The sequence below is a fragment of the Muntiacus reevesi genome, chromosome 5 (assembly GCF_963930625.1).
Source record: "Muntiacus reevesi chromosome 5, mMunRee1.1, whole genome shotgun sequence".
In the NCBI taxonomy this organism is placed as follows: Eukaryota; Metazoa; Chordata; class Mammalia; order Artiodactyla; family Cervidae; genus Muntiacus; species Muntiacus reevesi.
The window spans coordinates 47,794,624-47,820,766 of NC_089253.1; the positions used below are offsets into that span (position 1 = coordinate 47,794,624).

Here is a 26,143-nt window from a genome sequence, read left to right on the forward strand (position 1 = left end):
CTCATCTGGTTTCTCCAGCTGCTGGGTCAGAGTTCCGCGGGTGGGGGCGGTGCGCTCCGTGGGGGGTGGGGATTAGCCCCGGCGGTGGCGCCCAGCCCGGCCAGAGAGGAAGGGGCGGCTCCCGACACCTGAGCCCCTCGGGGGGCAGAGGCGCTGATTAGGGTGCCGCCTGCGGCTGCGGGGTCAGCCGGTCACTGGGGCAGCGGCGCCCAGACCGCGAGGACCAGGAACTTCCTGCTGCCAAGGGGAGCGTCCCGTGGGGGCGGCAGTGAGCTCTCGGCCCGCACCTCCTGGCCACGTCCGGCCACCCCCCACCCGCCCGGCCCCGGGCCCAGGGATCAGGAGGTCATGGCTGCGGGAGCCCCTCGGCCCCCACCTGGGCTCTGACCGGAGGGTCAGCCTGCGGGGCTAGCTCCGCAGCCCACCCGGCTGCGGGGCTCAGCACGGGGCAGGCGGGGTGGGAGTGGGCGACGCCGGCCAGTGGGGCTGTGGAACTGTAAAGGGCGGTCCTGGCCCTCACTCAGGGTCCTCGTGGCCCCGCTGGCCTTGAGAGGCGGCCCAGCCTCGGAGAACAAAAGCCGCGGACCTGGGCCCCGAGACCCCCGACTGCTTCCCGAGCCCCCGGTCTGTCGGAGCGAGCAGGCCTCTGTGCTGCCACCTGGTGGCGGCCGCAGACACTGCAGTCACGTCCGGCCGCCAGCCCTGGCTCCTACCCCACCCACCGCACTCGGGGCCCCACCCGCTCAGCCTGGGCCTGCTGCTTGCAACCAAGGCAGCCTGAGGTGGACGAAGTGGGCCCGATTCGCGTGCTGTCCGCTGGTCTGCTCTGGGGGTCCCCTCCCAACACTGGGGTCTGGGGGACCCCCCAGGGGCATTCATGTGCTGGACCCTGTCCCCACCCCACTCTGCTGCCCTGTCTGGGCGGGGGGCCCCTCCGCACATCCAACAGCCCCTGTGCCCCTCCCAGCACCGCTGTGGGACCAGGCCCACCGTGAGGCCAGTGTGTCGTTGGAGGGGTAGGGGCTCCCCTGGGGCCTCCAAGGAAGAGGGGCTGGGTTTAGGAACACGGAGGTTCTCCAGGTGGGGGTCAGGGGTCGCAGTAAGGGGTGACAGGACTTCTGGGGCAGTGGTTTCCCTTGGGCCTGCACGCACACACACAGGCACCGCACAGAGCTAGGCTCTGGCATGATGGTAGAGTCCAGAGGTCTGGGAGAAAACGGAGCCCCTCCTGTCTGACGGCTCAGCTGGGCGGACACAGGAGACTCCCGCCCTTGAACCTTCATGCACACCCTCTGTCCATCCAAGCGCATAGAAGACCGGTCAACAGGCCTGCCCCGTCCCGGGCCCATACTCTGGGCCCACGCCTGACCCCCCCGCCCCTCTACTGGGTATTACGGACAAACTTAAAAAATCACACGGAGTCCAGGAATCGCAAAATGCTCCAAGTGTATTCACAAACCCTCTGGCCCTTTCCTGAGGCCCAGGGGCGGGAAAGGGGGGTGAGGCTTGCCTCCCAGCGGCCAGCCGAGCAGCCCCAGTCGCCACATCGAGGGACCGGTGTGATGCTGAGGCCTGGGGCCAGGAGGCTGGACCCACGGCCAGAGGAGCCTCCCCACCCCCTGCCCGCGGGGCTGGTCCTGAGCCTGGGGCCACTGCACACGGGGTCAGCTGGACCCTGGGAGGGACGAAAGGGGTGGGGGGGGGGGGTGCTTCCCTGGCCCGGGGCTCAGGTTCCACCGGCCTTGGAGGCCGTTGGCAGCAAATAGAAGCGTTCCTGCGGGTTTGTTGAGGAGCGCGGCCGCCAGGCCCAAGCCGGGGCTGTGGCCTCTACTGCAGGGGCCGGGCCCGCGGGGCCCTTCTCCCGCGGCGCCTGAGCCCGCTCTCCGGGCTTGGCTCCAGCGCCACCGCCGAGAGGGCAAGGCCCCCGGGGGAGTCGCACTGCAGGTCCTTGCAGCCGCACTCCTCCACCTCCGTGTAGGTGAGGGTGCGGCTCGAGCCGTCCTCGCAGCGCAGGGTCACGTTCCGCAGAGAGACGCGCAGCTCGCGGCAGCAGCTGCACCGATGCTCCACCGCGTTCGCCTCCGGGGAGAACCTGTGGGCGGGGCCCGCTCAGCAGCGCCCCGCGAGGCCCCGCCCCGCGAGACCCCGCCTCCCCTAGGCTCCGCCTCCCTAGGCCCCGCCCCTCGAGGTCCCGCCTCCTGCAGCCTCGCCTCCGCAGGGAGGGGCCCGCCAGGCTCCCAAATCCCCTGCACCGGGACCCCAGCGGGCTTCTCAGTAAATAGAAGAGTGTGATTCCAAACAGGCTAACAGCCACCGTCCCTGGACCCCAGCCCAGCCCCCTGCTGGCCCCTGGTCCCTCCAGCCCCTTCCCGGGGGTACTCCCCGCGGCCCCCGGCGGGCGGGCCCCGTTGAACCTTACTGAGCACTGCCCTGCAGTAGCCTTCTGGGCGGGGCTCACGGGCTTAGAGGCGGTGTCCCCGCGGGGTGGGGCGGGGTCGGGGCTCACGCCCAGGGAGGTGGTGTCCCCGCGGGGTAGTGTGGGGTCGGGGCTCACGCGCACGGGGTGGTGTCCCCGCGGGGTAGTGTGGGGTCGGGGCTCACGCGCACGGGGTGGTGGCCCCGCGGGGTGGGGTGGGGGCGGGCTCACATACACGGAGGTGGTGTCTCCGCAGTTGCCCTGGCAGTAGGCGAGGCGCACGGGCCCGGAGGAACTGCAGCCCTGCTGCCGGAGGACCTGGAGCTGGTGGTGCATCGCGCAGGTCAACTCTGGGGAGGGTCGGGGGTGTGCAGAGGTCAGCCCTGGCCCGGGGCAGGCGGGAATCCGCGTCCCCTCCCCGGCAGAGCCGCCCACTCACGGTTCTCAGAGGGTGGGGGGCAGGAGAGGCAACAGCCGTCCTCGCTGGGCAGAGCCTTGTCCTGTGTGGACCACGGTGCCGTTGGCGGGGAGTGGGTACCAGGAGGGTGCATCCATGCCCGCCCGCCTGCTGATCATGGCCACCCACTCCTGTCCAGGGTCTGACCCTCCCCGGCCACTGTGGGCCCCCCAGGAAGGGTGGGCGGGCTGCCGGGACTCACCGCAGGACAGTTGAGCAGGGGACACGCCTTCCTCGTGGTCACCACCTCGAGCCCATCCCAGTGCTGCTCACACTCGTGCGTCACGCAGTGGTCTCCAGGGTCTGACCAGGACTCGCCCGGCTGCAGGGAGTCCCAGCCGGCAGGTAAGCGGTCCTCCCCAGGGCCCCCTCCAGCTGGGGCGGGCGCTGTGTCTGTCCATCAGCCCCCAGCCCACAGGCTTCCAGAGCTCCCGCGGCTCTGCCCAGAGGCTGCCTAGCTCTGACGGCTCCCCAGAGTCCCCAGTGTGCCAGGATGCTACTCACCCTGCACCCCCACCATCGCTGTGCACTCTGCCCTCTGTCCAGGGTTGGGGCTGACCCCGCCCAGAACGCACCCCAAGGCCTTGCGGCCACTACTCACGTAGAAGAGGTGGGCAGAGCTGTCACTGGTGTTCATGATGCAGGCCACCTGCACGCACTCACCACAGCACTGCCCGGCCTGAGCCTGGTACTTGAAGCCCTGAGGGAGGCAGGACGTGGCCTGAGCCCCTCTGGACACTGCGGAGGCGGGTGTGGAGGCCGGGGTGCAGGAGCACTCACCAGGGGGCAGGAGGTACTGCAGATCTGGGTCTCACAGTTGATCGAAAAGGTGTCTGATGGGGCTCCCCCAGGCAGCTCACACCAACATTTTTCACACAGGCTCGAGGAGACCATGGCGCCAGGCTGTGGGAGTCAGGGGTAGGTAGTGTCAGCGGGACAGGCCTGGTGGACTGTCCTCCCCCTGGATGACCCTTGGGAGTGCCTCCTGCCGGGGGTCCCGGTCTTGGGGACAGAGTCCCAAGGCTGCATCACATGCTCTAGAGGACCTGGCCAGGGGAAAGCTTGTCTGGGGACCTTGTCAAGTTCAGGACAAGGGCTGTGGTCCCAGGAGAGCCTCCTGCTGCTCCAAAGTGCACCCTCCCCAGGCCCCGCAGGGATGCAGCCTCGGCCACGGAGAAGCTTGCAGGACGGGCACTCTGGTCCCTGCGCACCAGGGGGGCCTGACCTTCGCCAGTTCTTACCTGGTACAGGGTGCCGTTGATGCTGCAGACACTCCAGCCTGCTCGGGGGAGAAAGCAAAGCTGCAGATGCACCCTCAGCCCCTGGAGCAGCTGCCACAGCCCCGCTTCCCCTGCCTGGCCGACGCTTAGCCAGGGCACTCACTGCAGCTGTAGGTCGGGCAGCAGGCCGAATCGCTGTAGGTCTGGATGGTGTGTGAGCCTTTCGGGCAGGCCTCGGGCTCAGGGCAGTGGCTGGTGTTACAGGCTACAGCGGACAGAGGGGGCGTCAGGGATCTGCCTCCCACCCTGGCCTGAGTGCCACCCTATGGGGGGTCTCCAGAAATTCTGAGTGGGGGAGAACTCTGGCAGGCTCTCGGAGCGGTGCCCGCCACCCGAGGGATGAGCCCACATTTCGGAGCCCTTCTGCCGGCCAGCCCGGCGCCCCCCGCCCCTGCCCGGGGCTCACCGCAGTGGTACTGGGGACAGCACTGGCCGGTCTGCAGGGCCTCGGGCACAGGCACGTGGCCGGACTCGGGGCAGGTGGGGGCCGGGGGGCAGGCCTGGGGCCGGCAGCTCATGGTCCGCGTGCTGCCCTCACAGGTGCACTCCTGGCAGTCCACGCTGACCGTGTGGCCGGGCTGTCAGGGGAGGGACAAGAGAGCCCATGGCCACGGCCGGAGGGGCAGAAACCCCAGGCTCGGAGCCTGTAAGTGGTCTCCAGAGGTGTGGGTGCAGCTGAGGCCCACGAGGGCCTGGAGGCAGGAGGCGGTCCTGCACGCCGTGGCTCTGCAGGGGTGGGTGGGAGGGGTCCCCGGGAAGATGGGGTGCACCGGCCCCAGGGCCGCAAATGGGGGTCCTGACTCTTGCCAGAGAACCCCGGCCGCCCTCCTGCCTATCCTGTGAGTCTCCAGGGCTGAGAGAAGCCCCCAGCCCCTGAGGGCCCCACACTCACCTCCACAGGCTCCCCACTGGGCCCCAGGCAAGCTGGAGGAAAAGAGGCAAGATCACTGCTGGGCCACCTTGGCCCCCAGCCCGTCACGGCCAGACCCAGTCTGGGGCCAGGAGGACCCCAGGTCATGGCAGAAAGCCCTGGGGTCTGGCTGAAAAGCCAGGGGCTGTGCCTGGAAGCCCAGAGCCCAGCCCGGGGAGCCCAGCCCGGGAACCTACTGTTGCAGTCAGCGGGCACGCAGACCTCCTTGCTCGAGCTGTAGAACATCGTGCCCTGCGGGCAGAAGCAGCCTTCCGTGATGGGACTGGCTGCCGGGAGGGCCCTGTGAGGAGTGGGAGCAGAGGGTGAGCGGGCCGCGCCCTCCGGGGGGGACACGGGCTGGGCCAGGGAGGGGGTCCCCACGGTAGCGGGCGGGTGCTTACAGGGCGCTGGTGCTGCTGTCCATGCAGCAGTAGGAGGGGGTGGGCGGGCCGCAGGGCCGGTACTCCATGCCAGCAAGGCAGGTGAAGGCTGTGTGGGTGGGAAGATGCGCCTGAGGCCGCAGAGCACCAACCGCAGGCCCTGGCCTGGGCCCCACTGGCAGGCGGGGCCGGGAGCTCTCGGGCCAGGCCGTGCTGGTCGAGCCCTGACCCCTGCACCCCAGGACCAGACGCTCTCACCTGGATGCCCCCTCTTGTCTCTCAGGAAACAAATGCTCTGCATCCTGGGCCCAGCCCTCCTCCTCCTCCCAGAAGCCCACCCTGACCACCCAGGCCCACCCACTGATCGCACACTGCGCCCATCCTCTTGAATGCCACTGCCCAGGGAGGGGGGAGGGGGCGGACACGCACGGCATGTGTAGTTGGTCTGGCCCCGCCAGTCGACGCAGACACCAAGGGAGGCACAGAGGGCAGCGTAGAGCTCCAGGGCAGAGCACACCACGTCCACGCTGGGCATGTGGCATTGGTCGAAGGTGCAGCCTTGGTAGTACGGCCAGGGTGGGATTACTGCGTGGCACAGCTCGAAGGGCCTGCGGCACAAACATGGGGGTCGTGGGCAGCGCCAGGGAGGGGCTGCTTGGCTGCGGGCTTTCCCCGAAAGGGCCCCGAGGGAGGGATGTCGCTGGGTCAACCCACGTGCCCGGGGACCCCGGCCCCTGGGGCCATCTGTGTGTGGTGGGGTGGGTGTCTGGCTCAACACAGTTTTTCTTTCTGCAAATTCTCCACTGAGTTCCCCGGGGCCTGCCCACCCAGCGCCATGCTGGCTGAGGACTTGTGGCCGTGAGCTGCCGCAGAGTCTGAGGCTGCCCCGCAGCCAGCCTCCACGGGGCTCTGCGCCCGGCATCCCAGCAGCTGTGACCCTCTCTCGCTCGCAGCCCCTTGCAGGCCCACCTCTTCCCACCAGCCCGGCAGAGTGGGGTCAACAGGACTTCTAGCACCCCTGCCTTTGCCCCAGCCCTGCCCCAGAATCTCACTTGCTCAGAATGAGCTGGCAGATTGGTGAAGGTGGGCACGGGGTGGCCGAGGTCCTGGGCTCCACTGGGGTAGGGGTAGGCGTCGGGGGCTGGCTGTTGCAGGGCGGCTGGCCAGGGTATGTCACCTTCCAGTGGCCGGACATGTCAGAGCAGGAGGCCACCACCGCGCCCCCAGGCAGGCGGCAGTCGTCCTTCTGGTCATTGGTGCAGGTGCCTGCAGCGTGGGGGCGGCGGTCAGGGGCCCTCCTGCGCCCCGCCAGGGGCTCAGCGTTCCCACGCCGAGGGTCGGGCCCAGCATCTCCGGGCGGCACTCGATGGAGTGTATGAACCTGCCTTTCCATGTGCTTCCTTTCCCTTTAAGAAGCCAGACCCCGGGGCCGTTCCCAGGAAGGATGACAGGGGTGGGCCTCAGGTGTGGGCCGCGCGGCTGGGCCCTGGGCCCTGTGGTCGCACATTCCTGGTGCAACCAGAAAGCAGAATTGCCTGTAGGCTCAGCACCACGCAGTGGCCTCAGCCCGGGGCCAAGAGTGCGGCTCCGGGGGCGGGGGGAGACACACCCAAGGCCAACCCTTCTCACACCAGACACACTCAGCCACGCTGAATGGCCACGGACATGGCCCGGAGCCAGGAGGGTGGGGAGTGGGAGCCGGGCACCCACCACACTGCCCTTCCGTGTTGTTGGCGAACTTGCTGAAGGGCACTCCCACGGAGAAGATGAGGCCGCTGAACATGACCTGGACGCCGAGCTCAGCAATGCTCACGTACATCTTGATGCCAACTTGGGAGACGGCAATGCCGTCTTTCTGGAAGCCGGGCCTGACCACCTCGCCATTAAAAACGATCTGGACGGTGACCAGCGAGGAACAGAACGGGGGGGGGGTGATCAGCCAGCGCCCTGCGCCCTCAGCCCGCCCAGCACTTGTGGGGGCCGCCCTGCCGCGTGCCTACCTCGTTGGTCATCACCCCGCGGACAGCCCTGCGGGTCAGCATGACGCGGTTCTCCTGGTACTCAACGATGATGGACTGTGGGCAGGACAGCCCGTCCTTCGCGTCGCAGAAATAGTTCTCGATCAGCACGCGGAAGTGGCCGTACACCGGCACGATCTGTTGCACTAGCACGTAGGTGCAGTTGTCCAGGAACGTGTAGTAGGTGCCGTCGAACGTGACGTAGTGTGGGTCCCCCCAGCCGCTGCACACGCCTGCACAGAGGAGCCAGCGCCTGACGGGCCGCACCGCCGCCCCCCGCCCCAGGGACGCGTGGCCCCACGCCAAGCGGAGCAGGTGACCGCCCTGCCGTCGGGGCCCACGCACCGGCACCGCACAGAACTCTGTTCAGCAGGCGCCGAAGTGGACCAGACTCCCTCCGCCTCCTCACCCCTGCGCGGCCCGGGGACTCCAGGCTCGGGCAGGGCTCCGCAAGGCACCTTGGCGGAGGCTGAGAGCCACCACTGGTGCCTTGATCTTGGGGTGTCCTCCCTGGGTCCAGCCTGATTCCGTTCTGCCCTCTCTGCCTCCGCCCCTGCGCCTCGCCCCGCCCAGCCACGCCCAGTCCCGTCCAGCCCCACCCCTCCACGCCCAGCCACGCCCAGTCCCGTCCAGCCGCTGAGCCCAGCCCCGCCCCGCCCCGCCCAGCCACGCCCAGTCCCGTCCAGCCGCTGAGCCCCGCCCCGCCCAGCCACGCCCCGCCACGCCCAGTCCCGTCCAGCCGCTGAGCCCAGCCCAGCCCCGCCCCGCCCCGCGTACTCACACTGGCACTGGTAGTGTGAGCAGCAGCTGTCATGGTCAGCCACCTGCACGGCGGGGTAGCCGTTGGCACAGGTGGGCTTCTGCACCTTCGGACAGCGGCGCGGGCTCACCGTGATGACCCCGTTGCCCTGGCAGGTGGCCTCGGAGCAGTTGGGCATGGGCCAGGTTTCACCTTTCTGTGGAAGCAGAGAAAGCTACAGGGCCTCGTCCCCGCCTGGCACCTACCCCACGGGGTTCAGCATGCGCCTGGGTCTCCCTGGGGAGAAGAGCCACCCTTCTGGGACTAGGGGCCAGCCCTGCCCCGGGCCTCTCCTTCCCCAGACCCACCCAGAGGGCTGAGTAGGGGGAGCTCTGGCTGGTGAAGGCAACCCCCTTTCCACCGTGCCCCCTGCCTCCAACTCTTTGTTCTCCAGTCCTTGGCTGTTCCACCCACCCCCGAGAAACAACAGCCTGCTCCAGCCCACTTTACAGGGAACAGAATATCAACCTTGGGCCCCGTGTTCCTGGCACCCCCATCCAGAAGAGCTGGAGACCAGATGGCCGCCTGTCATGGCCAGCCTGCATCAGCCCAGGAGTCACTGACCTTCACCCACACTTCATGCCACACTCTCTAGTTGGAAACCACTGAGGGTCCCTTTCCAGGCCCCCTGAGCCCCTGAGAAGGACAGTAGACATGAGGTTACCATTCTTGGGGGGACTGCATTTGGGCACCCTTGTGGAGGGACTGACACAGAGGTAGAAGGGGAGGACTCTGGTGGGGAGGTGGTCGGAGTGGGAGGTGGCATGCTGGTGGGACAGGAGGGGGCCATCTGCTTGACCACGTGGCAGTCCAGGCTGCAAAAGGCATAATAGCAGTGGCCCGATAGGTCGGTCACTTCATAGATGATGGATCCTGCAAGACAAAGGAAGAGGCAGGCACTGAAGGCCAGGAAGTAACTCCAGAGAAGAGCTGGTCTGACTGGGGCCCTCCCACCCAGGTCTACACTTCATCCTCTTGGAGAGCTTACTGTGATCCTGGACACAGACCTAGCCCGTCACAGACAAGACACACCTATCTCCTGCACACTGAGGCTTTGAGAGGAGGGCACCGGGACCAGAGAGGGCACATCCACACACAGGGGAACAGTCAACATACCTGCAGGGTACAACGTGCCGGATGCATTGCAGTAGCAGGGGGTAGTCACAGAAGTAGGAAGAGAGGTTGCACTGGTTGTAGGAGCCGAGGTTGTGCCGCTTGTCTGCACAGAGGTTGCACTGGATGTAGGAGCCGAGGTTGTGGTGCTTGTCTGCACAGAGGTTGCACTGGTTGTAGGAGCCGAGGTTGTGCTGCTTGTGTGCACAGAGGTTCCACTGGTTGTAGGAGCCGAGGTTGGGGTGCTTGGCTGCACAGAGATTGCACTTGTAGGAGCCGAGGTTGTGCCACTTGTATGCACAGAGGTTGAGCTCGTTGTAGGAGCCGAGGTTGTTCTCTCTGTCTGCAGAGAGGTTGCACTGGTGGTAGGAGCCGAGGTTGTGCCGCTCGTCTGCACAGAGGCTGCACTGGTTGCAGGAGCCGAGGTTGTGCCGCTTGTCTGCACAGAGGTTGCACTGGTTGTAGGAGCCGAGGTTGTGCCGCTCGTCTGCACAGAGGTTGCACTGGTTGCAGGAGCCGAGGTTGTGCCGCTTGTCTGCACAGAGGTTGCACTGGTTGCCAGAGCCGAGGTTGTGCCTCTTGTCTGCACAGAGGTTGCACTGGTTGTAGGAGCCGAGGTTGTGCCGCTTGTCTGCACAGAGGTTGCACTGGTTGTAGGAGCCGAGGTTGTGCCGCTTGTCTGCACAGAGGTTGCACTGGTTGTAGGAGCCGAGGTTGTGCCGCTCGTCTGCACAGAGGTTGCACTGGTTGTAGGAGCCGAGGATGTGCCGCTTGTCTGCACAGAGGTTGCACTGGTTGTAGGAGCCGAGGTTGTGCCGCTTGTCTGCACAGAGGTTGCACTGGTTGTAGGAGCCGAGGTTGTGCCGCTCGTCTGCACAGAGGTTGTACTGGATGTGGCCTCATGGAAGGTGGTCCCTGTGTGCACACTGACACTCACGCTCGTCGTGCTGGCTCCTGTGACAGTGGGTGGAGGGCAGTCTTCCTGGGGCTCGCAGCAGAGCACTCTGATCTGGTAGTTGAGGCACGTCCTGGTCTCGCCCTTCTGGTCCTGGTTCCGACACAGCAGACCCACGTCCTGGCGGCACTGCACCACCTGGCCCAGCTGGTGGATGCTGACCCCGTGGTGGCTCTCGGCTCGGCACTCCACTTTGCTGATGGATTCGGGTCGGTGGCAGATGAGGTCTCCATTCCTCAGGATGTTGCCGAAGGTTTCATTGTCTCCCCCATGGGGCCCGGGCATGGGGAAGTCCGCGTCGAACCACTTGGTCCACCTGCACTTTGGCTTGCACGGTGTGGTCCCTGTTGGGGACGGGGTAGTCTCGGAGGTAGGAACAGAGGTTCCACTGGTTGTAGGAGCCGAAGTTGTGCTGCCTGTGTGCACAGAGGTTGCACTGGTTGTAGAAGCCGAGGTTGTGACGCTTGTCTGCACAGAGGTTGCAGTGGTTGTAGGAGCCGAGGTTGTGCTCCTTGTCTGCACAGAAGTTGCACTGGTTGTAAGAGCCGAGGTTGTGCTCCTTGTCTGCACAGAGGTTGCACTGGTTGTAGGAGCCGAGGCTGTGGTGCTTGTCTGCACAGAGGTTGCACTGGTTGTAGGAGCCGAGGTTGTGCTGCTCGTCTGCACAGAGGTTGCACTGGTTGTAGGAGCCGAGGTTGTCCTCCTTGTCTGCACAGAGGTTGCACTGGTTGTAGGAGCCGAGGTTGTGTCACTCGTCTGCACAGAGGTTGCACTGGTTGTAGGAGCCGAGGTTGTGCCGCTCGTCTGCACAGAGGTTGCACTGGGTGTAGGAGCCGAGGTTGTCCTCCTTGTCTGCACAGAGGTTGCACTGGTTGTAGGAGCCGAGGTTGTGTCACTCGTCTGCACAGAGGTTGCACTGGATGTAGGAGCCGAGGTTGTGCCGCTTGTCTGCACAGAGGTTGCACTGGTTGTAGGAGCTGAGGTTGTTCTCTCTGTCTGCACAGAGGTTGCACTGGTTGTAGGAGCTGAGGTTGTTCTCTCTGTCTGCACAGAGGTTGCACTGGTTGTAGGAGCCGAGGTTGTGCTTCCTGTCTGCACAGAGGTTGCACTGGTTGTAGGAGCCGAGGTTGTGTCGCTCGTCTGCACAGAGGTTGCACTGATTGTAGGAGCTGAGGTTGTTCTCTCTGTCTGCACAGAGGTTGCACTGGTTGTAGGAGCCGAGGTTGTGCTTCCTGTCTGCACAGAGGTTGCACTGGTTGTAGGAGCCGAGGTTGTGCTCCTCGTCTGCACAGAGGTTGCACTGGTTGTAGGAGCCGAGGTTGTGCTGCTCGTCTGCACAGAGGTTGCAGTGGTTGTAGGAGCCGAGATTATGGTGCTTGTCTGCACAGAGGTTGCAGTGGTTGAAGGAGCCGAGGTTGTGCCGCTCGTCTGCACAGAGGTTGCACTGGGTGTAGGAGCCGAGTTTATCCTCCTTGTCTGCACAGAGGTTGCACTGGTTGTAGGAGCTGAGGTTGTGCCACTCGTCTGCACAGAGGTTGCACTGGTTGTAGGAGCCGAGGTTGTGCCGCTCGTCTGCACAGAGGTTGCACTGGATGTAGGAGCCGAGGTTGTGCCGCTCGTCTGTACAGAGGTTGCACTGGGTGTAGGAGCCGAGGTTGTGCCGCTCCTCTGCACAGAGGTTGCAGTGGTTGTAGGAGCCGAGGTTATGGTGCTTGTCTGCACAGAGGTTGCAGTGGTTGAAGGAGCCGAGGTTGTGCCGCTCGTCTGCACAGAGGCTGCACTGGTTGCAGGAGCCGAGGTTGTGCCGCTCGTCTGCACAGAGGTTGCACTGGTTGTAGGAGCCGAGGTTGTGCCGCTCCTCTGCACAGAGGTTGCAGTGGTTGTAGGAGCCGAGGTTATGGTGCTTGTCTGCACAGAGGTTGCAGTGGTTGAAGGAGCCGAGGTTGTGCCGCTCGTCTGCACAGAGGTTGCACTGGGTGTAGGAGCCGAGTTTATCCTCCTTGTCTGCACAGAGGTTGCACTGGTTGTAGGAGCTGAGGTTGTGCCACTCGTCTGCACAGAGGTTGCACTGGTTGTAGGAGCCGAGGTTGTGCTTCCTGTCTGCACAGTGGTTGCAGTGGTTGTAGGAGCCGAGGTTATGGTGCTTGTCTGCACAGAGGTTGCACTGGTTGTAGGAGCCGAGGTTGTGCCGCTCGTCTGCACAGAGGTTGCACTGGGTGTAGGAGCCGAGTTTATCCTCCTTGTCTGTACAGAGGTTGCACTGGTTGTAGGAGCTGAGGTTGTGCCACTCGTCTGCACAGAGGTTGCACTGGTTGTAGGAGCCGAGGTTGTGCCGCTCGTCTGCACAGAGGTTGCACTGGATGTAGGAGCCGAGGTTGTGCCGCTCGTCTGCACAGAGGTTGCACTGGGTGTAGGAGCCGAGGTTGTGCTCCTCGTCTGCGCAGAGGTTGCACTGGTTGTAGGAGCCGAGGTTGTGCCGCTCGTCTGCACAGAGGTTGCACTGGATGTAGGAGCCGAGGTTGTGCCGCTCGTCTGCACAGAGGTTGCACTGGGTGTAGGAGCCGAGGTTGTGCCGCTCGTCTGCACAGAGGTTGCACTGGTTGCCAGAGCCGAGGTTGTGCCGCTCGTCTGCACAGAGGCTGCACTGGTTGCAGGAGCCGAGGTTGTGCCGCTCGTCTGCACAGAGGTTGCACTGGTTGCAGGAGCCGAGGTTGTGCCGCTCGTCTGCCCAGAGGTTGCACTGGTTGTAGGAGCCGAGGTTGTGCCGCTCATCTGCACAGTGGTTGAGCTCGTTGTAGGAGCCGAGGTTGTGCCGCTCGTCTGCACAGAGGTTGCACTGGTTGTAGGAGCCGAGGTTGTGCCGCTCGTCTGCACAGAGGTTGCACTGGTTGTAGGAGCCGAGTTTATCCTCCTTGTCTGCACAGAGGTTGCACTGCTTGTAGGAGCCAAGGTTGTGCCGCTCGTCTGCACAGAGGTTGAGCTCATTGTAGGAGCCGAGGTTGTTCCGCCTGTCTGCACAGAGGTTGCACTGGATGTGGCCTCGTGGACGGTGGTCCCTGTGTGCACACTGACACTCACGCTCGTCGTGCTGGCTCCTGTGACAGTGGGTGGAGGGCAGTCTTCCTGGGGCTCGCAGCAGAGCACTCTGATCTGGTAGTTGAGGCACGTCCTGGTCTCGCCCTTCTGGTCCTGGTTCCGACACAGCAGACCCACGTCCTGGCGGCACTGCACCACCTGGCCCAGCTGGTGGATGCTGACCCCGTGGTGGCTCTCGGCTCGGCACTCCACTTTGCTGATGGATTCGGGTCGGTGGCAGATGAGGTCTCCATTCCTCAGGATGTTGCCGAAGGTTTCATTGTCTACCCCGTGGGGCCCGGGCATGGGGAAGTCCGCGTCGAACCACTTGGTCCACCTGCACTTTGGCTTGCAGGGGGTGGTCCCTGGAGAGGATTGCTCATGCGTGCTGGTTGTGACCGGTCTTGCTGTGGTCAGGTGAGATGAGTTGGCAGTGCTGAGTTTGGTGGAAGTGGAGAGGGTTCCCGTGGTCCAGGTAGTGCTGGCTTCAGGTGCGGCTGTCTGTGTGGTGGCAGGTGTCGCAGGCAAAGTGGTGTGTGTCCTGCAAGTGTCCACCAGCTCACAGCACAGGAAGCGAACGTTGTAGTTGTAGCAGATGGGGGGCAGCTGGTCCTCGTTCCGGCAAATCAGGCCCACGGATTTGTTACAGATCACGTCCTGGCCCAGCTCCTGCAGTGGGGTGTCAGGGAAGCGCTCTGCCCGGCACTGCACATTCTTGGGCTCCGCACAGAATTTATAACCTTCGGCTCTGAGATTTGGGATAGTGTCAAAATCTCCGCTGTTTCTCCCCGACCCAGGGTAGCTCCCGTCCATCCACTCAGTCCAGTTGCATAAAACTTGTAAACAGGTGACCGTGGTGACCGTGCTGATCGTGGTGGGCTCAGTTGGGGGCCGCTCTGGGGTCGTTGGAGCTGTGGTCAACACAGAAGTGTGCTTGAAATAGTTGTTGAGACTGGCACTAGGCTGGGAGTCTAGGGTTGTTTTCCCAGGAGTCGAGTGACCTGTGCCGGGTGCAGAGGGTCCTGGGACGGGTGCTGAGGTTTCTGGGACAGAGGGTGAGGTGCCTGGGACAGGTGAAGGGGTTCCTGGGACGGGTGTAGGGGTTCCTGGGACAGGTGTAGGGGTTCCTGGGACAGGTGTAGGGGTTCCTGGGATGGGTGTAAAGGTTCCTGGGCCCTCGAGGACACCCCGCCCCACCCCTCTGTCAGCATCAGCTGCCAGGGCATTTGACCGCATCTGTCTGCCCCGACAGGGGCTTGGGCAGCAGGGTGCCCACACCTGGCAGGTGTGGAGGTCACCGCTCCTGAGTCAAGAGGTAAGTCGAGCTGTGTGAGAAAGACTGCTCCCTGGAACCTAAGCCCAGAGCTCCAGAGGCTCGTCAGCCTGTGGGGAAGCTCTGATAAGGCCCTGAAGTGCCCCTGGAAGATCGAGGACTCAGAGGGGCCTCGAGGGCAGCAGGTCTCGGCAGGGGTGCTCGACCTGGGCCTCCCCGGGTCCTCTTCCCGGGGACTGTCCTGGGACACCTCCACGTACAGCGCCTGCCCCTCGCTGGAAGCCTCAGCCCCGAAAGCACGCAGGGGCATCAGTGCTGCCAGGGGGCCTCGAGGAGGCTGGCCCCTCCTGGCTGCAGGGTGGCCGGCCCAGGGGCACGGGCTCTGCTGGGTCCCGCCTCCTTCCTGACTCAGGGCGGGGGTGGGGGAGCAGCCCTGCGCGGTACCCACGCGTCTGCCTTACCCGGCAGGGATGTCGAGAAGGAGAAGATGGTCTGGGGGGTGGGCGTGGTGGGGCTGCAGGGGTAGACCAGTCTCTCGATGGTGCCGTTGGCCCCACAGCGGGCCAAGATGCAGCTTCCCATGCCGTCCGTCGTTCGGTAGATTTCGTCCCCGGGATGGAACTGCCTCCCGCCATAGGTGCAGACGCAGGCTGTTGGAGGCAGAGCGCCAGCGTTACGGGGCGGGGACGTGGACAGGAGCCCCGGGCCCCGGGTGCGAGGAAGGCTGTCCGCTGCTCACCGTTCGCGGCGTAGGCACACTGCACGCCGTCCTCAGTGCAGACGCTGGTGACAGGAGAAAGGTGAGTCGGCGTGCCTGGTGTCCCCTGGCCTGTGCCGAGGGGCAGGCAGGCAGAAGCCACCCCACTGGGTCCCTGCGGCCAGGCCTCAGCCCGGAGGTCACGCCCTCTCGGGGAGCCTTTCAGCCAATGAACAGAGGAGGTGGTTCCAGCACATCCTCTGGACCCAAGGCCACTTCCTCCCCAGGGCCTGTTCCTGGGGAGGGCTCCTCGGGTGGTGTCACAGCCCAGGTTCCCTTCTGCCTGCTTCCTTCACCTCCAGGCCTCCCCACCTCGTCCAGCAGAGAGGAGACTCCCCATGGACCCTCACCGAGACCCAGAATGGGGCACCCCTCTGGCCCTGAAGGAAGGAGTCCCTGCTGGGAGGCGGCCGGGCGAATCCCCCACATGCTCCAGGTCCTCGCAGCTCTGGCCAGACTCACCAGGAGTAGCAGTTCCTGTCTGAGGGCACCTTGGAGCCTGGCCAGAAGGACTGGCCTCCAGCATGGCAGGTTGGTGGTGGGGATGGGGTCGGGCATGAAGCCACACATTGCATCTGGTCCTCGTCGAAGATGGGGGCCTCTGGTGGGCACTTGGGGTAGCAGCCTGTGGACCAGAGAGATGTGAGTCCCAGCCGGGCCGATCCCCCACTACCTCGCTCCCACCTCGGCTTAGGCCCCAGCCCTGGACCTCAGCCCCCAGGCAGCGGGGAACTCGAGGCTATGGTCACAAAGGCACCTCAATGGGCCTGGGGGGTCCAGCTGGGTCAATGGTCCCAGGGTCGCCAGGACAGACCCCAGCCCCAACCCAGGGTCCCCAGCATGCCGCCCCCCCACCCCGGACCAGCAGGCAGCCCACCTTCCAAGCCGCGGGTGTCGTGCCAGCACTGGCCGCTGGGGTTCCGGCAGGTCTTCAGGCAGGGCGCCCCGCAGGAGAGGTAGTGCCATTCGCACTGTCCCTGGGGGTTGTAGTAGTCGCAGAACAGGGCTGTGGGTGAGGGGTCAGCTCAGGGCCAGGCGTCCGGCCCGGGGGGCCCGAGGCAGAGGACTGCTCCTGGACGGGCAGCCCGGGGCCACCCCCACACCCCGATCCTTGTCTGAAGACACGTCTCTCCTCTGCGCCCCCGAATGTGGCCTCGGAGGGTGTGGGCCTAGGAGGCCCGTAGGCAAGAGGGGGCAGGTGGCCAGCTTCCTGGGGACACCCGCCCCCTGCGCCCAGGCCCTGGGGCAGGAAGGGAGCTCTGCTGATTCCCTGCCTCCCCTCCTACTCTCAGCCCCGCTCTCGTGACCCACTGCTCCCCCGCGCCGCCCGGGAGGCAGGTCTCAGAGCACTCACGGCAGATGTCCGGGGTCCGCCAGGACACGCACACGCCCGCATCGTGGCAGGCCTGGGCGTAGGCGGCCACGGCCGTGCAGAAGCACTCGCAGTCACCCCCTGAGTTGCAGGCACAGGCGTCGCTCACGCAGTCCTTGTAGTACCTGGACGGCTCCACCTGCGGGAGAGAGGCTTCAGATGCCAGGAGGCGCCCGGGCACCTGCGCGGCTCGGCATCTGCCTGGGCCGGTTTCCCCTGGAGCCCAGGGTCCCGCGCGGCCATCGCTGGCCCCGGAGGGCAGTGGGGAGCCCGGACCCACTTCCATCCCTCCCTCCCCAGGTGCCCGGAGGTGCCCCGCGTACGTGGGCATGGCAGGCGCTGAAGGTGGCACTATTGATGATGCTGCACTGTTTCTGGGCCCAGGACTTGCGGTACGGGTTGGCGGTGCAGGGGTCCCCGGGGGCCAGAGCGTCCGGACATGATGGGGAGAATTTCCAGCTGTTGCCAAACTCCAGCACGTCGCCCACCACGGACTGGCTCCGCGTGGTGAAATCGTTGAGGGCGTTGTCGTCAAAGTTCCCGCACAGCCCGCAGACCCTCCCCTGCAGACAGACGGACGAGGAGGTGGCAGCAGCTCCAGTCGAGTGCAAGAGGGGCCCTGGGACCCCGCTCAGTGCCCCGGGCCCTCACCTCCCTCAGGATGCCCCCCGGAGGAGCCCCGGTGAGTGTGAGGGCGGCCCTAGGTGCAGCCCACTGGGCACTGGCGTCTCCTGGAGCAGAGTGTACAGGCGACGTGGCATAGCAGCCATGGGGTGCCCCCAAAGACAGGCTCGGGTCCTCATCCCGGACCCCCACACAGCCCAGAGTGGGAGTGAGGTCTCTGCGGGCGTGACCAAGTTGGCTTGAGGGCTCCCTGGCCTGAGATGACTGAACTGCTGGCTGCAGGCCTCATGGAACGAAGGTCCATGGAATGAAGACAGTGTAGAGACGTGGGGGGCAGAGTTTGGGGTGAAGGCCCACCTGGGGCCATGGAGCCTGGAGGAGGCAAGAGGCCTCGGGCCTCAGGAGGCCCATAGCCCTGGGGCGCCTTGACCGACTCAGCGTGCAGCCTTGGGGAGGAGGGCCCCCTGCCCATGGTCTTTTTCCAGCAGCTGCAGGACCCAGATGTGGCCGAGGGTCTCCTGCTGCCTGCTGCCAGCTCCTCTCTGTCCCTCCGCCTCTCCGTGTCTCTTTCTCCTGTTTCTTGTCTCTCTGTCTCTTCTTGTGTCCCTCTGCTTGTCTCTTTCTGTCTGTGTTTCGGGGTCTCTGTCTCTCCCTTGCCTGCACCTCCATCACCGGTCGCCCCAGGGCTGGGGCGAGGCCTCACCTTGAACTCGGGGCTGAGTCTGAGGAAGATGCTGGTACCCTTGTCCCACAGCAGCACAAGGCCAACTTCCGTGTCTACCACCAGGTAGATGCCCATCTGGCGGATGGAGTAGGGCGGCTGCGGGCCCGTCTCGATCACCTCCAGTTTCCTGTCGCTCAACTTCAGCTCATAGCTCTGCAGGGACAGTGAGGGTCTGGCTGAGGACCCTGGCCATCGCCTGGGTGGGTGTCCTGGCCGAGTCATGGGAGTGTGGCCTCCCGGGGGTCCCCTGCCCCGACCCCCTCCCCTGCTCACCCCCAGGAAGATCTTGATGGCCTTGGAGCAGGTGGTCCCCGTGGTGCCGCAAGGCACGTTCTCGGTGACGACGCGGAAGCTGTCCTGGGCGCTGCCGTTCCCGCCGCAGTGGTCCTGTGGGCAGAGGAGCGGCCCGCTGGGGTGAGCGTGCGCCGGGCCATGAGCGGGCCTCGGGGCGGGCGGGGGCGCTCGGAGGCCGTGTACCTGGAGCAGCGTGTACTCGCAGTCCCCGCTGAAGCTGTAGTCCCGCCCGTCGAAGGTGAGGTAGTGGCCGTCCCCGTACACGGCGCAGGTGGCCAGGCAGGGCTCGTCGGTGCACTGCCACGTCCGGCTGCGGCAGGTGCTGGGGGAGGGTGCCATCAGCCCACACCTCCCTGCTCGAGGCCCCAGCTGCCCGCCCCCGCGGCCGGCCGGGCCGCGCCCCCTCCCGCTGCCGGAGCGCCCCCTCCCCAGTACCAGGTGTTGCAGCCCATGCGGATGGTCTGGCCTGGCTGGTAGCTGGCCTCGTTGTGCACGCAGGGGCAGTCGGACACGGGGATGCAGCCGCCGTCGCCGCTGGCCACCAGCCCGTCAGGACACACACAGCCGGGCTCACACTTGGGGCTGTACTGTGGTGGGGGACAGAGCCCGCTTAGCAGGTGACCCGGGCCTGCAGAGGGGCCCCAGGGACCGCGGGGGCGCTTACACAGTCCATGTCCAGGGTTTGGCAGCTCTTCTGACAGCCGGCCCCGCTGGCCCCAGGCGTGGCGTTGCGACAGTCGAAGTAGACCATGGGCGGGACACAGACTGGGGAGGGAGGGGGCGCTCAGGGGAGCTCACTGCCTTGCGGGCGTGTCATCCCGCAGGTGCTTACAAAGCCTTGTGCAGGGATCACCGAGGGCCCCCACCCGCCCCCGCTCACCTTGATCTGGGGTGTGGCCTCCGATGCAGGTGAGTGTGCCCTGGGTGCAGGAGCTGCCGGGAGAGCGCAGTCAGCGAGCCCCCAGCCTCCCCCGCCCGCCCACTCCACTCGGGCTCTTACCAGACAGCGCCCTGCTCGTGCCTCGACTCCCCATTGGGGACCACGGAGCCTTGGATGTAGCAGGGGCAGCTGGCGGCCGGCACGCACGCGCCCGTGTTGTCCAGGAAGGTGCCGTCGGGGCAGGTGCAGCCGTCCACGGGGACGAAGCCGCCGCTGCAGGTTACGTCCTCGTCACTCCGGGCCCGGCAGGTGGGCGGGCACGCACTGATGTTGTAGCGGTAGGTGAGCGACTTGGGGCAGGTCGCCATGGCCTTTGCTGTGGATGCAGGGAGCGCGGCACTCAGGCCAGAGCTGGCAGGCGCCCCGGCCCCCACAGCCCCCCAACAGGGTCCCGGGGCCGTGGGCTTGGTGCTGCTTGAGCCCCGCGCCCGGCTGGGGGACACTCACTGCACACGCCGTCCCGCCAGCCGCTGAGCAGCACGCCCCGGGCGGCACAGGCCCGGACGTAGGAGGACAGGGCCGCGCACATGCAGTCCTCACTCTTCTCACAGTTACAGGTGTCAAACATGCAGTTCTAGGGGGGCATGCACCAGGACGTCAGGGACCCCAGTCACACGGTCACGGCGGTCCCTCCTCACGCCGCGGCTGGAGCCCCTGCCTCCCCAGGACCCCTCCCCAGGTTCACGGGGGCTCCCCCTCCCTCAGAAGAACGCGGACAGACCATCTTGCAGTCACGTCCTTGGGCTGATAGGGGACTGCTGGAAGGATCACTGTCCCTCATCTCTGTGACCCAGCGGTCCAGCCCCGTGTGGTCAGCCCCAGACACCAGTTTCTCACTGACCCCAGGGCCAGCAGGCTACTCACTCACTGTGTGTAGCAGCCCCTGCCCCAGTGCCTGAGTATAGGGCAAAAGGACATGATGGACTCGGAATCTCACAATGGGTGGGCGAGGGGATGAGCAACTGAGCAATTAATGACTGAGCAAGTGAGTGAACGAGTGAGTAAGTGACTGAATGAATAAGTGAGTGAATAAATGAGTGAACGAGTGAGTGAGTGAATGAGTGACTGAATGAATGAATGAATGAGTGAGCGAGTGAGTGAATGAATAAGTGAGTGAATGAGTGAATGAATGAGTGAATGGATGAATAAGTGAGTGATGAATGAGTGAATAAGTGAGTCAATGAGTGAGTGACTGAATGAATGAATGAGTGAACGAGTGAATGAATAAGTGAGTGAATGAGTGAGTGAATGAGTGAATGGATGAATAAGTGAGTGATGAGTGAGTGAGTGACTGAATGAATGAGTGAGTGAGTGAGTGACTGACTGAATGAATGAGTGAGTGAGTGAGTGAGTGACTGAATGAATGAGTGAGTGAGTGACTGACTGACTGACTGACTGAATGAGTGAGTAAGTGAATGAATGAGTGAGTGAGTGAGTGAGTGAGTGACTGACTGACTGAATGAGTGAGTGAATGAGTGAGTGAGTGAATGAATGAGTGAGTGAGTGAGTGAGTGACTGAATGAATGAGTGAGTGAGTGACTGAATGAATGAATGAGTGAGTGAGTGAGTGAGTGAGTGACTGAGTGAGTGAGTGAGTGAATGAATGAGTGAGTGAGTGAGTGAGTGACTGAGTGAGTGACTGAGTGAGTGAGTGAGTGAGTGAGTGAGTGAGTGACTGAATGAATGAGTGAGTGAGTGAGTGAGTGACTGAGTGAGTGACTGAGTGAGTGAGTGAGTGAGTGAGTGAGTGAGTGACTGAATGAGTGAGTGAGTGAGTGAGTGAGTGACTGAATGAATGAGTGAGTGAGTGACTGAATGAATGAATGAGTGAGTGAGTGAGTGAGTGAGTGAGTGAGTGACTGAGTGAGTGAGTGAATGAATGAGTGAGTGAGTGAGTGAGTGACTGAGTGAGTGACTGAGTGAGTGAGTGAGTGAGTGAGTGAGTGAGTGAGTGACTGAATGAATGAGTGAGTGAGTGAGTGAGTGACTGAATGAATGAGTGAGTGAGTGAGTGAGTGAGTGACTGAGTGAGTGAGTGAGTGAATGAGTAAGTGAGTGAGTGAGTGAGTGACTGAGTGAGTGAGTGAATGAGTGAATGAGTGAGTGAGTGAGTGAGTGAGTGGAGGCGGGGACAGAGCCAGGGAGAGCGGCCTGGCCCAGACACTCTTGCCCTGGCCCTTGGGACCCTGAGAGTGGCCCCGGCCCAGGGGCAGAGCCAGGATGGGGCGTTACCGAGTAGTAGGCGCCGGGGTCCACGGTGGAATGGCACTGGGCGAACGGGCCCCGGGGGTCTGTCAGCCGGGAGCACCAGAGCTGGGCGAACTTCTCTGTGGGTGGAGGAGCGCTGCTCAGTGGGGCTGGGCAGCCACGTCAAGCGGGAGCCCCCCGAGGTGAGCGGCTTCCTTCCACCCCGAGTCCCTCCGTGTGGAGCGGCGCCGGGTGTGAGCGGTCTGCGGCTGCCCGGCGCCAGGCAGGCCCCGGGACTGCGGGACACACACCGTTCTCCACGCTGAGGGAGCAGGGGTCCTCAAAGCTGTTCTTGACGTTGGGGCAGGCGGCCTGGGTCTTCCAGGTGTTGGCGAAAGCAGCGGCTGAGCCCTCCACCACGCCGCCGATGGTCCGGAAGTCGTCGGCCTGGTTCTGGTTGAAGTTCCCGCACAGGCCTGGGGCGGAGGACAGTGTGAGGCCCCTGCGTGCCCAGCCGCGGGGGTGGACTCGGGTCCAGGTGGTGACCCTCTTACCGCAGGTCTGCCCTCGGATCTGCGGCTCCAGCCGCACGTACACCTGCATGATGGGCGCCAGCTGGATGTCCAGCTGCAGGCCCAGCTGGGTCTGGGCGATGATGAAGAAGGTGGAGGGTCTGAAGAGCGTGACGTTGGCTGTGGACACAGGGGACCACGTCTCAGTGGGCGTGAGGGGCAGGGCTGTCAAAAATGGGGGCGGGGTGGGCACCCTCACCTGCTGAGATGGGCAGCTGGATGTAGACCTGGTTCATAAACACCTCCCCGCTAGCCTTGACCATGAAGACCTGGAGAAGCACACAGCAGGGGTCACGACAGTCCCCACAGGGCAGAGAAAGGCTGATGACCTTTCTCTGATGGGCTGCTGACCCCGCCCGACTCAGGCTCAGCCTGCTTTGCTAATGTTTCCACAAGGACAGGACTTGTTTTTTTTTGGTGACATGAAAAGCTGTTCAAGACAGTGGAGTAGAAGGATGTGCATTCATCTTCTGTGAGAACTCCAAAACTGCAACTAACCGCTGAACAGCCATCGACAGGAGAATGTTGGATCCCACCAAAAAAAGATACCCCACGTCCAGGGCAAACGAGAGGCCCCAGCAGGACAGAAGGGGGCAAAGTCACCTCAGGAATCAAATTCCTTACCTGCCAGAGATGCTCAGGGGACTCAAACTAAACCTTGTGCGCACCAGGACCCAGGGACCCCAGAGACCCCAGGGCCTCTGTTTGGCCTTGGAGCACAAAACGAAGCAGGGCAAAGGCTAACAGACTCTTATCAAGAGGGCGCACGGGTCACAGCAAACACCCTCCTCCAACAACACAAGAGAAGACTCTACACATGGACATCACCAGATGGCCAACACCAAAATCAGATTGATTATATGCTTTGCAGCCAAAGATGGAGACGCTCTATACAGTCAGCAAAAAAAGACCAGGAGCTGACTGTGGCTCAGATCATGAACTCCTTACTGCCAAATTCAGACTTAAATTGAAGAAAGTAGGGAAAACCACTGAACCATTCAGGTATGACCTAAATAAATCCCTTAAGATTATACAGTGGAAGTGACAGATACATTCAAGGGGTTAGATCTAATAGAGTGCCTGTCAAACTATGGATGGAGGTTCATAGCATTGTACAGGAGGCAGGGATCAACACCATCCCTGAGAAAAAGAAATCCAAAAAGGCAAAATCGTTGTCTGAGGAGGTCTTACAAATAGCTGAGAAAAGAAAAGATGTGAAAGGCAAAGGAGAAAAGGAAAGATATACCCATCTGAATGCAGAGTTCCAAAGAATAGCCAGGAGAGATAAGAAAGATTTCTTCAATGATCAATGAAAAGAAACAGAGGATAGCAATAGAATGGGAAAGACTAGAGATCTCTTCAAGAAAATTAAAGATACCAAGGGAACATTTCATGCAAAGATGGGCACAATAAAGAAGAGAAATGGTACAGACCCAACAGAAGCAGAAGAGATTAAAAAGAGGTGGCAAGAATACAGAACTACACAAAAAAGATCGTAATGACCCAGATAACCACGATGGTGTGATCACTCACCTAGAGCCAGACATCCTGGAGTTCAAAGTCAAGTGGGTCTCAGGAAGCATCACTACAAACAAAGCTAGTGGAAGTGATGGAGTTCCAGCTGAGCTATTTCAAATCCTAAAAGATGAGGCTATGAAAGTGCTGCACTTAATATGCCAGCAAATTTGGAAAACTCAGCAGTGGCCACAGGACTGGAAAAGGTCAGTTTTCATTCCAATCCCAAAGAAAGGCAATGCCAAAGAATGCTCAAACTACCACACAATTGCACTCATCTCACACACTAGCAAAGTAATGCTCAAAATTTTCCAAGCCAGGCTTCAGTAGTATATGAATCGAGAACTTCCAGATGTACAAGCCGGATTTAGAAAAGGCAGAGGAACCAGAGATCAAATTGCCAACATCCATTGGATCATAGACAAAGCAAGAGGATTCCAGAAAAACATCTACTTCTGCTTCATTGACTATGCCAAAGCCTGTGACTGTGTGGATCGCAACAAACTGTGGAAAATTCTTTCAGAGATGGGAACACCAGACCACCTGACCTGCCTCCTGAGAAACCTGTATGCAGGTCAAGAAGCAACAGTTAGAACCAGACATGGAATAATGGACCGGTTCCAAATTGGGTAAGGAGTTTGTTAAGGCTGTACATTGTCACCCTGCTTATTTAACTTATATGCATCATGTGAAATGCCAGACTGGATGAAGCACAAGCTGGAATCAAGATTGCAAGAGAAATATAAACAGCCTCAGATACGCAGATGACACCACACTTATGGCAGAAAGTGAAAAGGAACTAAAGAGCCGCTTGATGAAAGTGAAAGAGGAGAGTGAAAAAGTTGGCTTGAAACTCAACATTAAAAAAACTAATACCATGGCATCCGGTCCCATCACTTCATGGCAAATAGATAAGCAAATAAAGCGAGAGACTTTATTTTCTTGGGCTCCAAAATCACTGCAGATGGTGACTGCAGCCGTGAAATTAAAAGACGGTTGCTCCTTAGAAGAAAAGCTATGACCAAGCTAGACAGCATATTAAAAAACAGAGACATCACTTTGCCAACAAAGGTCCATCTAGTCAAAGCTATGTTTTTTCCAGTAGTCACGTATAGATGTGAAATTTTGACCATAAAGAAAGCTGAGCACTGAAGCATTGATGCTTTTGAACTGTGGTGTTGGAGAAGACTCATGAGAGTCCCTTGGACTCTCATGGTTGCAAGGAGATCCAACCAGTCCATCCTAAAGGAAATCAATCCTGAATATTCATTGGGAGAACTGATGTTGAGGCTGAAACTCCAATACTTTGGCCACCCAGTGTGATGAACTGACTGATTGGAAAAGCCCCTGATGCTGGGAAAGACTGAAGGCAGGAGAAGGGGATGACAGAGGATGAGATGGCTGGATGGCATCACCGACTCAATGGACATGAGTTTGAGTAAACTCCGGGAGTTGGTGATGGACAGGGAGGCCTGGTGTGCTGCAGTCCGTGGGGTCGCAAAGGGTCGGACACGACTGAGCGATTGAACTGAACTGACATGAAAAGCAAAGAGATTTACTAAAGTTAAAAAGTCGACTCCAAGGACTGCCCTGGAGGTCCAGTGGTTAGGAATCTGCCTTGCAAAGAAGGTGACGTGGGTTTGCTAAGGCCCCACACGCCACAGGGCAACTAAGCCCGCGAGTCGCGGGTTCTGAGCCGGCGCTGCAGAGCCCGCACGTGTGCCGCAGCCAGGGCCTGGGGAAGCCAAACTTTTTTTTAATGTACTATTTTTTTTTAAAGTTTATTTCAGCAGAGAAGGTTCCTGGGCCGCTCTGGACAGGTGAGGGCCCCCAGAGCCCGCCTCTGAGCTGGTCTGTCTGGGGACCGTCGCTCAGAAGACCCACAAGCAGTGCAGGTGGGATGCAGTGGGGGTGTTCGCAGGCCGCTGCTTCTGTAGGGTCATGGCTCGGGCAGAAGTCATTTGCCAGGAAGGACACCCGCCCAGGCCCGCACTCACCGTGTGCCCCCCGCCCAGGCTCAGCGTCAGGCTCTTCAGGCAGCTCTCGCTGTCGGTCAGCCCGCACCTGCGCAGCTCGGCCAGCACGGTGAAGGCGCCGCCGTCACAAGGCTGGAAACACAGGCCCCCAGGCAGAGCTCATCGGCCCCCGGCCCGCCTCGGCCTCCCCGCTCCACCTGCCCAAAGCCAGGGTGGTCTCCTGGAGGTCTCGGGAGCCCCACGGTTCGCCACAGCCGCCCGTGCGGGGAGGGCCCGTGCGGGGAGGGCCCGGGCGCACCTTGGCCAGCACGTAGCTGCAGTCCCCGTGCACCGTGTACTGCTTTTCGTCGAACGTGGAGATGTGGGCGCCGCCCAGCACCGAGCAGGTCCCCGGACACGGCGCCTCCCGGCAGGTCCACCGGCCTCCGGAGCAGGTGCTGAGAGCAGGGGGCACCGCATGAGTGCTGGGCCCCAGGCACGGCCCCCTCCCAGATGGCAGGCCGACC

The 26,143-nt window shown here is 62.5% G+C and overlaps 2 protein-coding genes across 2 annotated transcripts in view; both read right to left on the bottom strand.

The window, feature by feature from the left end:
• Positions 1 to 516: 516 nt before the first annotated feature.
• Positions 517 to 26,143, bottom strand: part of MUC5AC (mucin 5AC, oligomeric mucus/gel-forming) — a 30,880-nt gene continuing 5,253 nt past the window's right edge. The window contains 44 exon segments of the mRNA XM_065937101.1: positions 517 to 658; positions 1,511 to 1,675; positions 1,832 to 2,001; positions 2,227 to 2,234; positions 2,608 to 2,766; positions 2,856 to 2,916; positions 3,076 to 3,195; positions 3,475 to 3,573; positions 3,654 to 3,776; positions 4,115 to 4,152; positions 4,257 to 4,358; positions 5,261 to 5,364; positions 5,465 to 5,552; positions 5,873 to 6,051; positions 6,496 to 6,709; positions 7,154 to 7,337; positions 7,444 to 7,694; positions 8,243 to 8,417; positions 8,925 to 9,133; positions 9,377 to 9,423; positions 9,499 to 9,591; positions 9,734 to 10,244; positions 10,791 to 11,751; positions 13,407 to 14,268; positions 15,092 to 15,326; positions 15,416 to 15,459; positions 15,896 to 16,058; positions 16,311 to 16,439; positions 16,788 to 16,944; positions 17,129 to 17,368; positions 18,133 to 18,306; positions 18,427 to 18,540; positions 18,631 to 18,769; positions 18,883 to 19,034; positions 19,112 to 19,230; positions 19,346 to 19,380; positions 19,448 to 19,703; positions 19,835 to 19,961; positions 21,620 to 21,714; positions 21,886 to 22,050; positions 22,129 to 22,266; positions 22,346 to 22,415; positions 25,659 to 25,769; positions 25,936 to 26,074. Of these exon segments, the coding sequence (XP_065793173.1) occupies positions 517 to 658; positions 1,511 to 1,675; positions 1,832 to 2,001; positions 2,227 to 2,234; positions 2,608 to 2,766; positions 2,856 to 2,916; positions 3,076 to 3,195; positions 3,475 to 3,573; positions 3,654 to 3,776; positions 4,115 to 4,152; positions 4,257 to 4,358; positions 5,261 to 5,364; positions 5,465 to 5,552; positions 5,873 to 6,051; positions 6,496 to 6,709; positions 7,154 to 7,337; positions 7,444 to 7,694; positions 8,243 to 8,417; positions 8,925 to 9,133; positions 9,377 to 9,423; positions 9,499 to 9,591; positions 9,734 to 10,244; positions 10,791 to 11,751; positions 13,407 to 14,268; positions 15,092 to 15,326; positions 15,416 to 15,459; positions 15,896 to 16,058; positions 16,311 to 16,439; positions 16,788 to 16,944; positions 17,129 to 17,368; positions 18,133 to 18,306; positions 18,427 to 18,540; positions 18,631 to 18,769; positions 18,883 to 19,034; positions 19,112 to 19,230; positions 19,346 to 19,380; positions 19,448 to 19,703; positions 19,835 to 19,961; positions 21,620 to 21,714; positions 21,886 to 22,050; positions 22,129 to 22,266; positions 22,346 to 22,415; positions 25,659 to 25,769; positions 25,936 to 26,074 (7,867 nt within the window).
• Positions 11,792 to 13,313, bottom strand: LOC136168694 (uncharacterized). Its single transcript, XM_065936407.1, has 3 exons — positions 12,579 to 13,313; positions 11,849 to 12,492; positions 11,792 to 11,804 (listed from the first exon to the last, which is right to left on the bottom strand). The coding sequence occupies exons 1-3, from the start codon at positions 13,311 to 13,313 to the stop codon at positions 11,792 to 11,794; spliced, it is 1,392 nt and encodes a 463-aa protein (XP_065792479.1).

Coding starts and splice junctions, on each gene's coding strand:
- LOC136168694 (XM_065936407.1), bottom strand. CDS start 13,313: ATGAGCTCAACCTCTGTGCAGACGAGCGGCACAACCTTGGCTCCTACA. Junction 12,493..12,578: donor CTACAACCAGTGCAACCTCT/GTACAGACAAGG, acceptor TCCTACAACCAG/TGCAACCTCTGTGCAGACAA.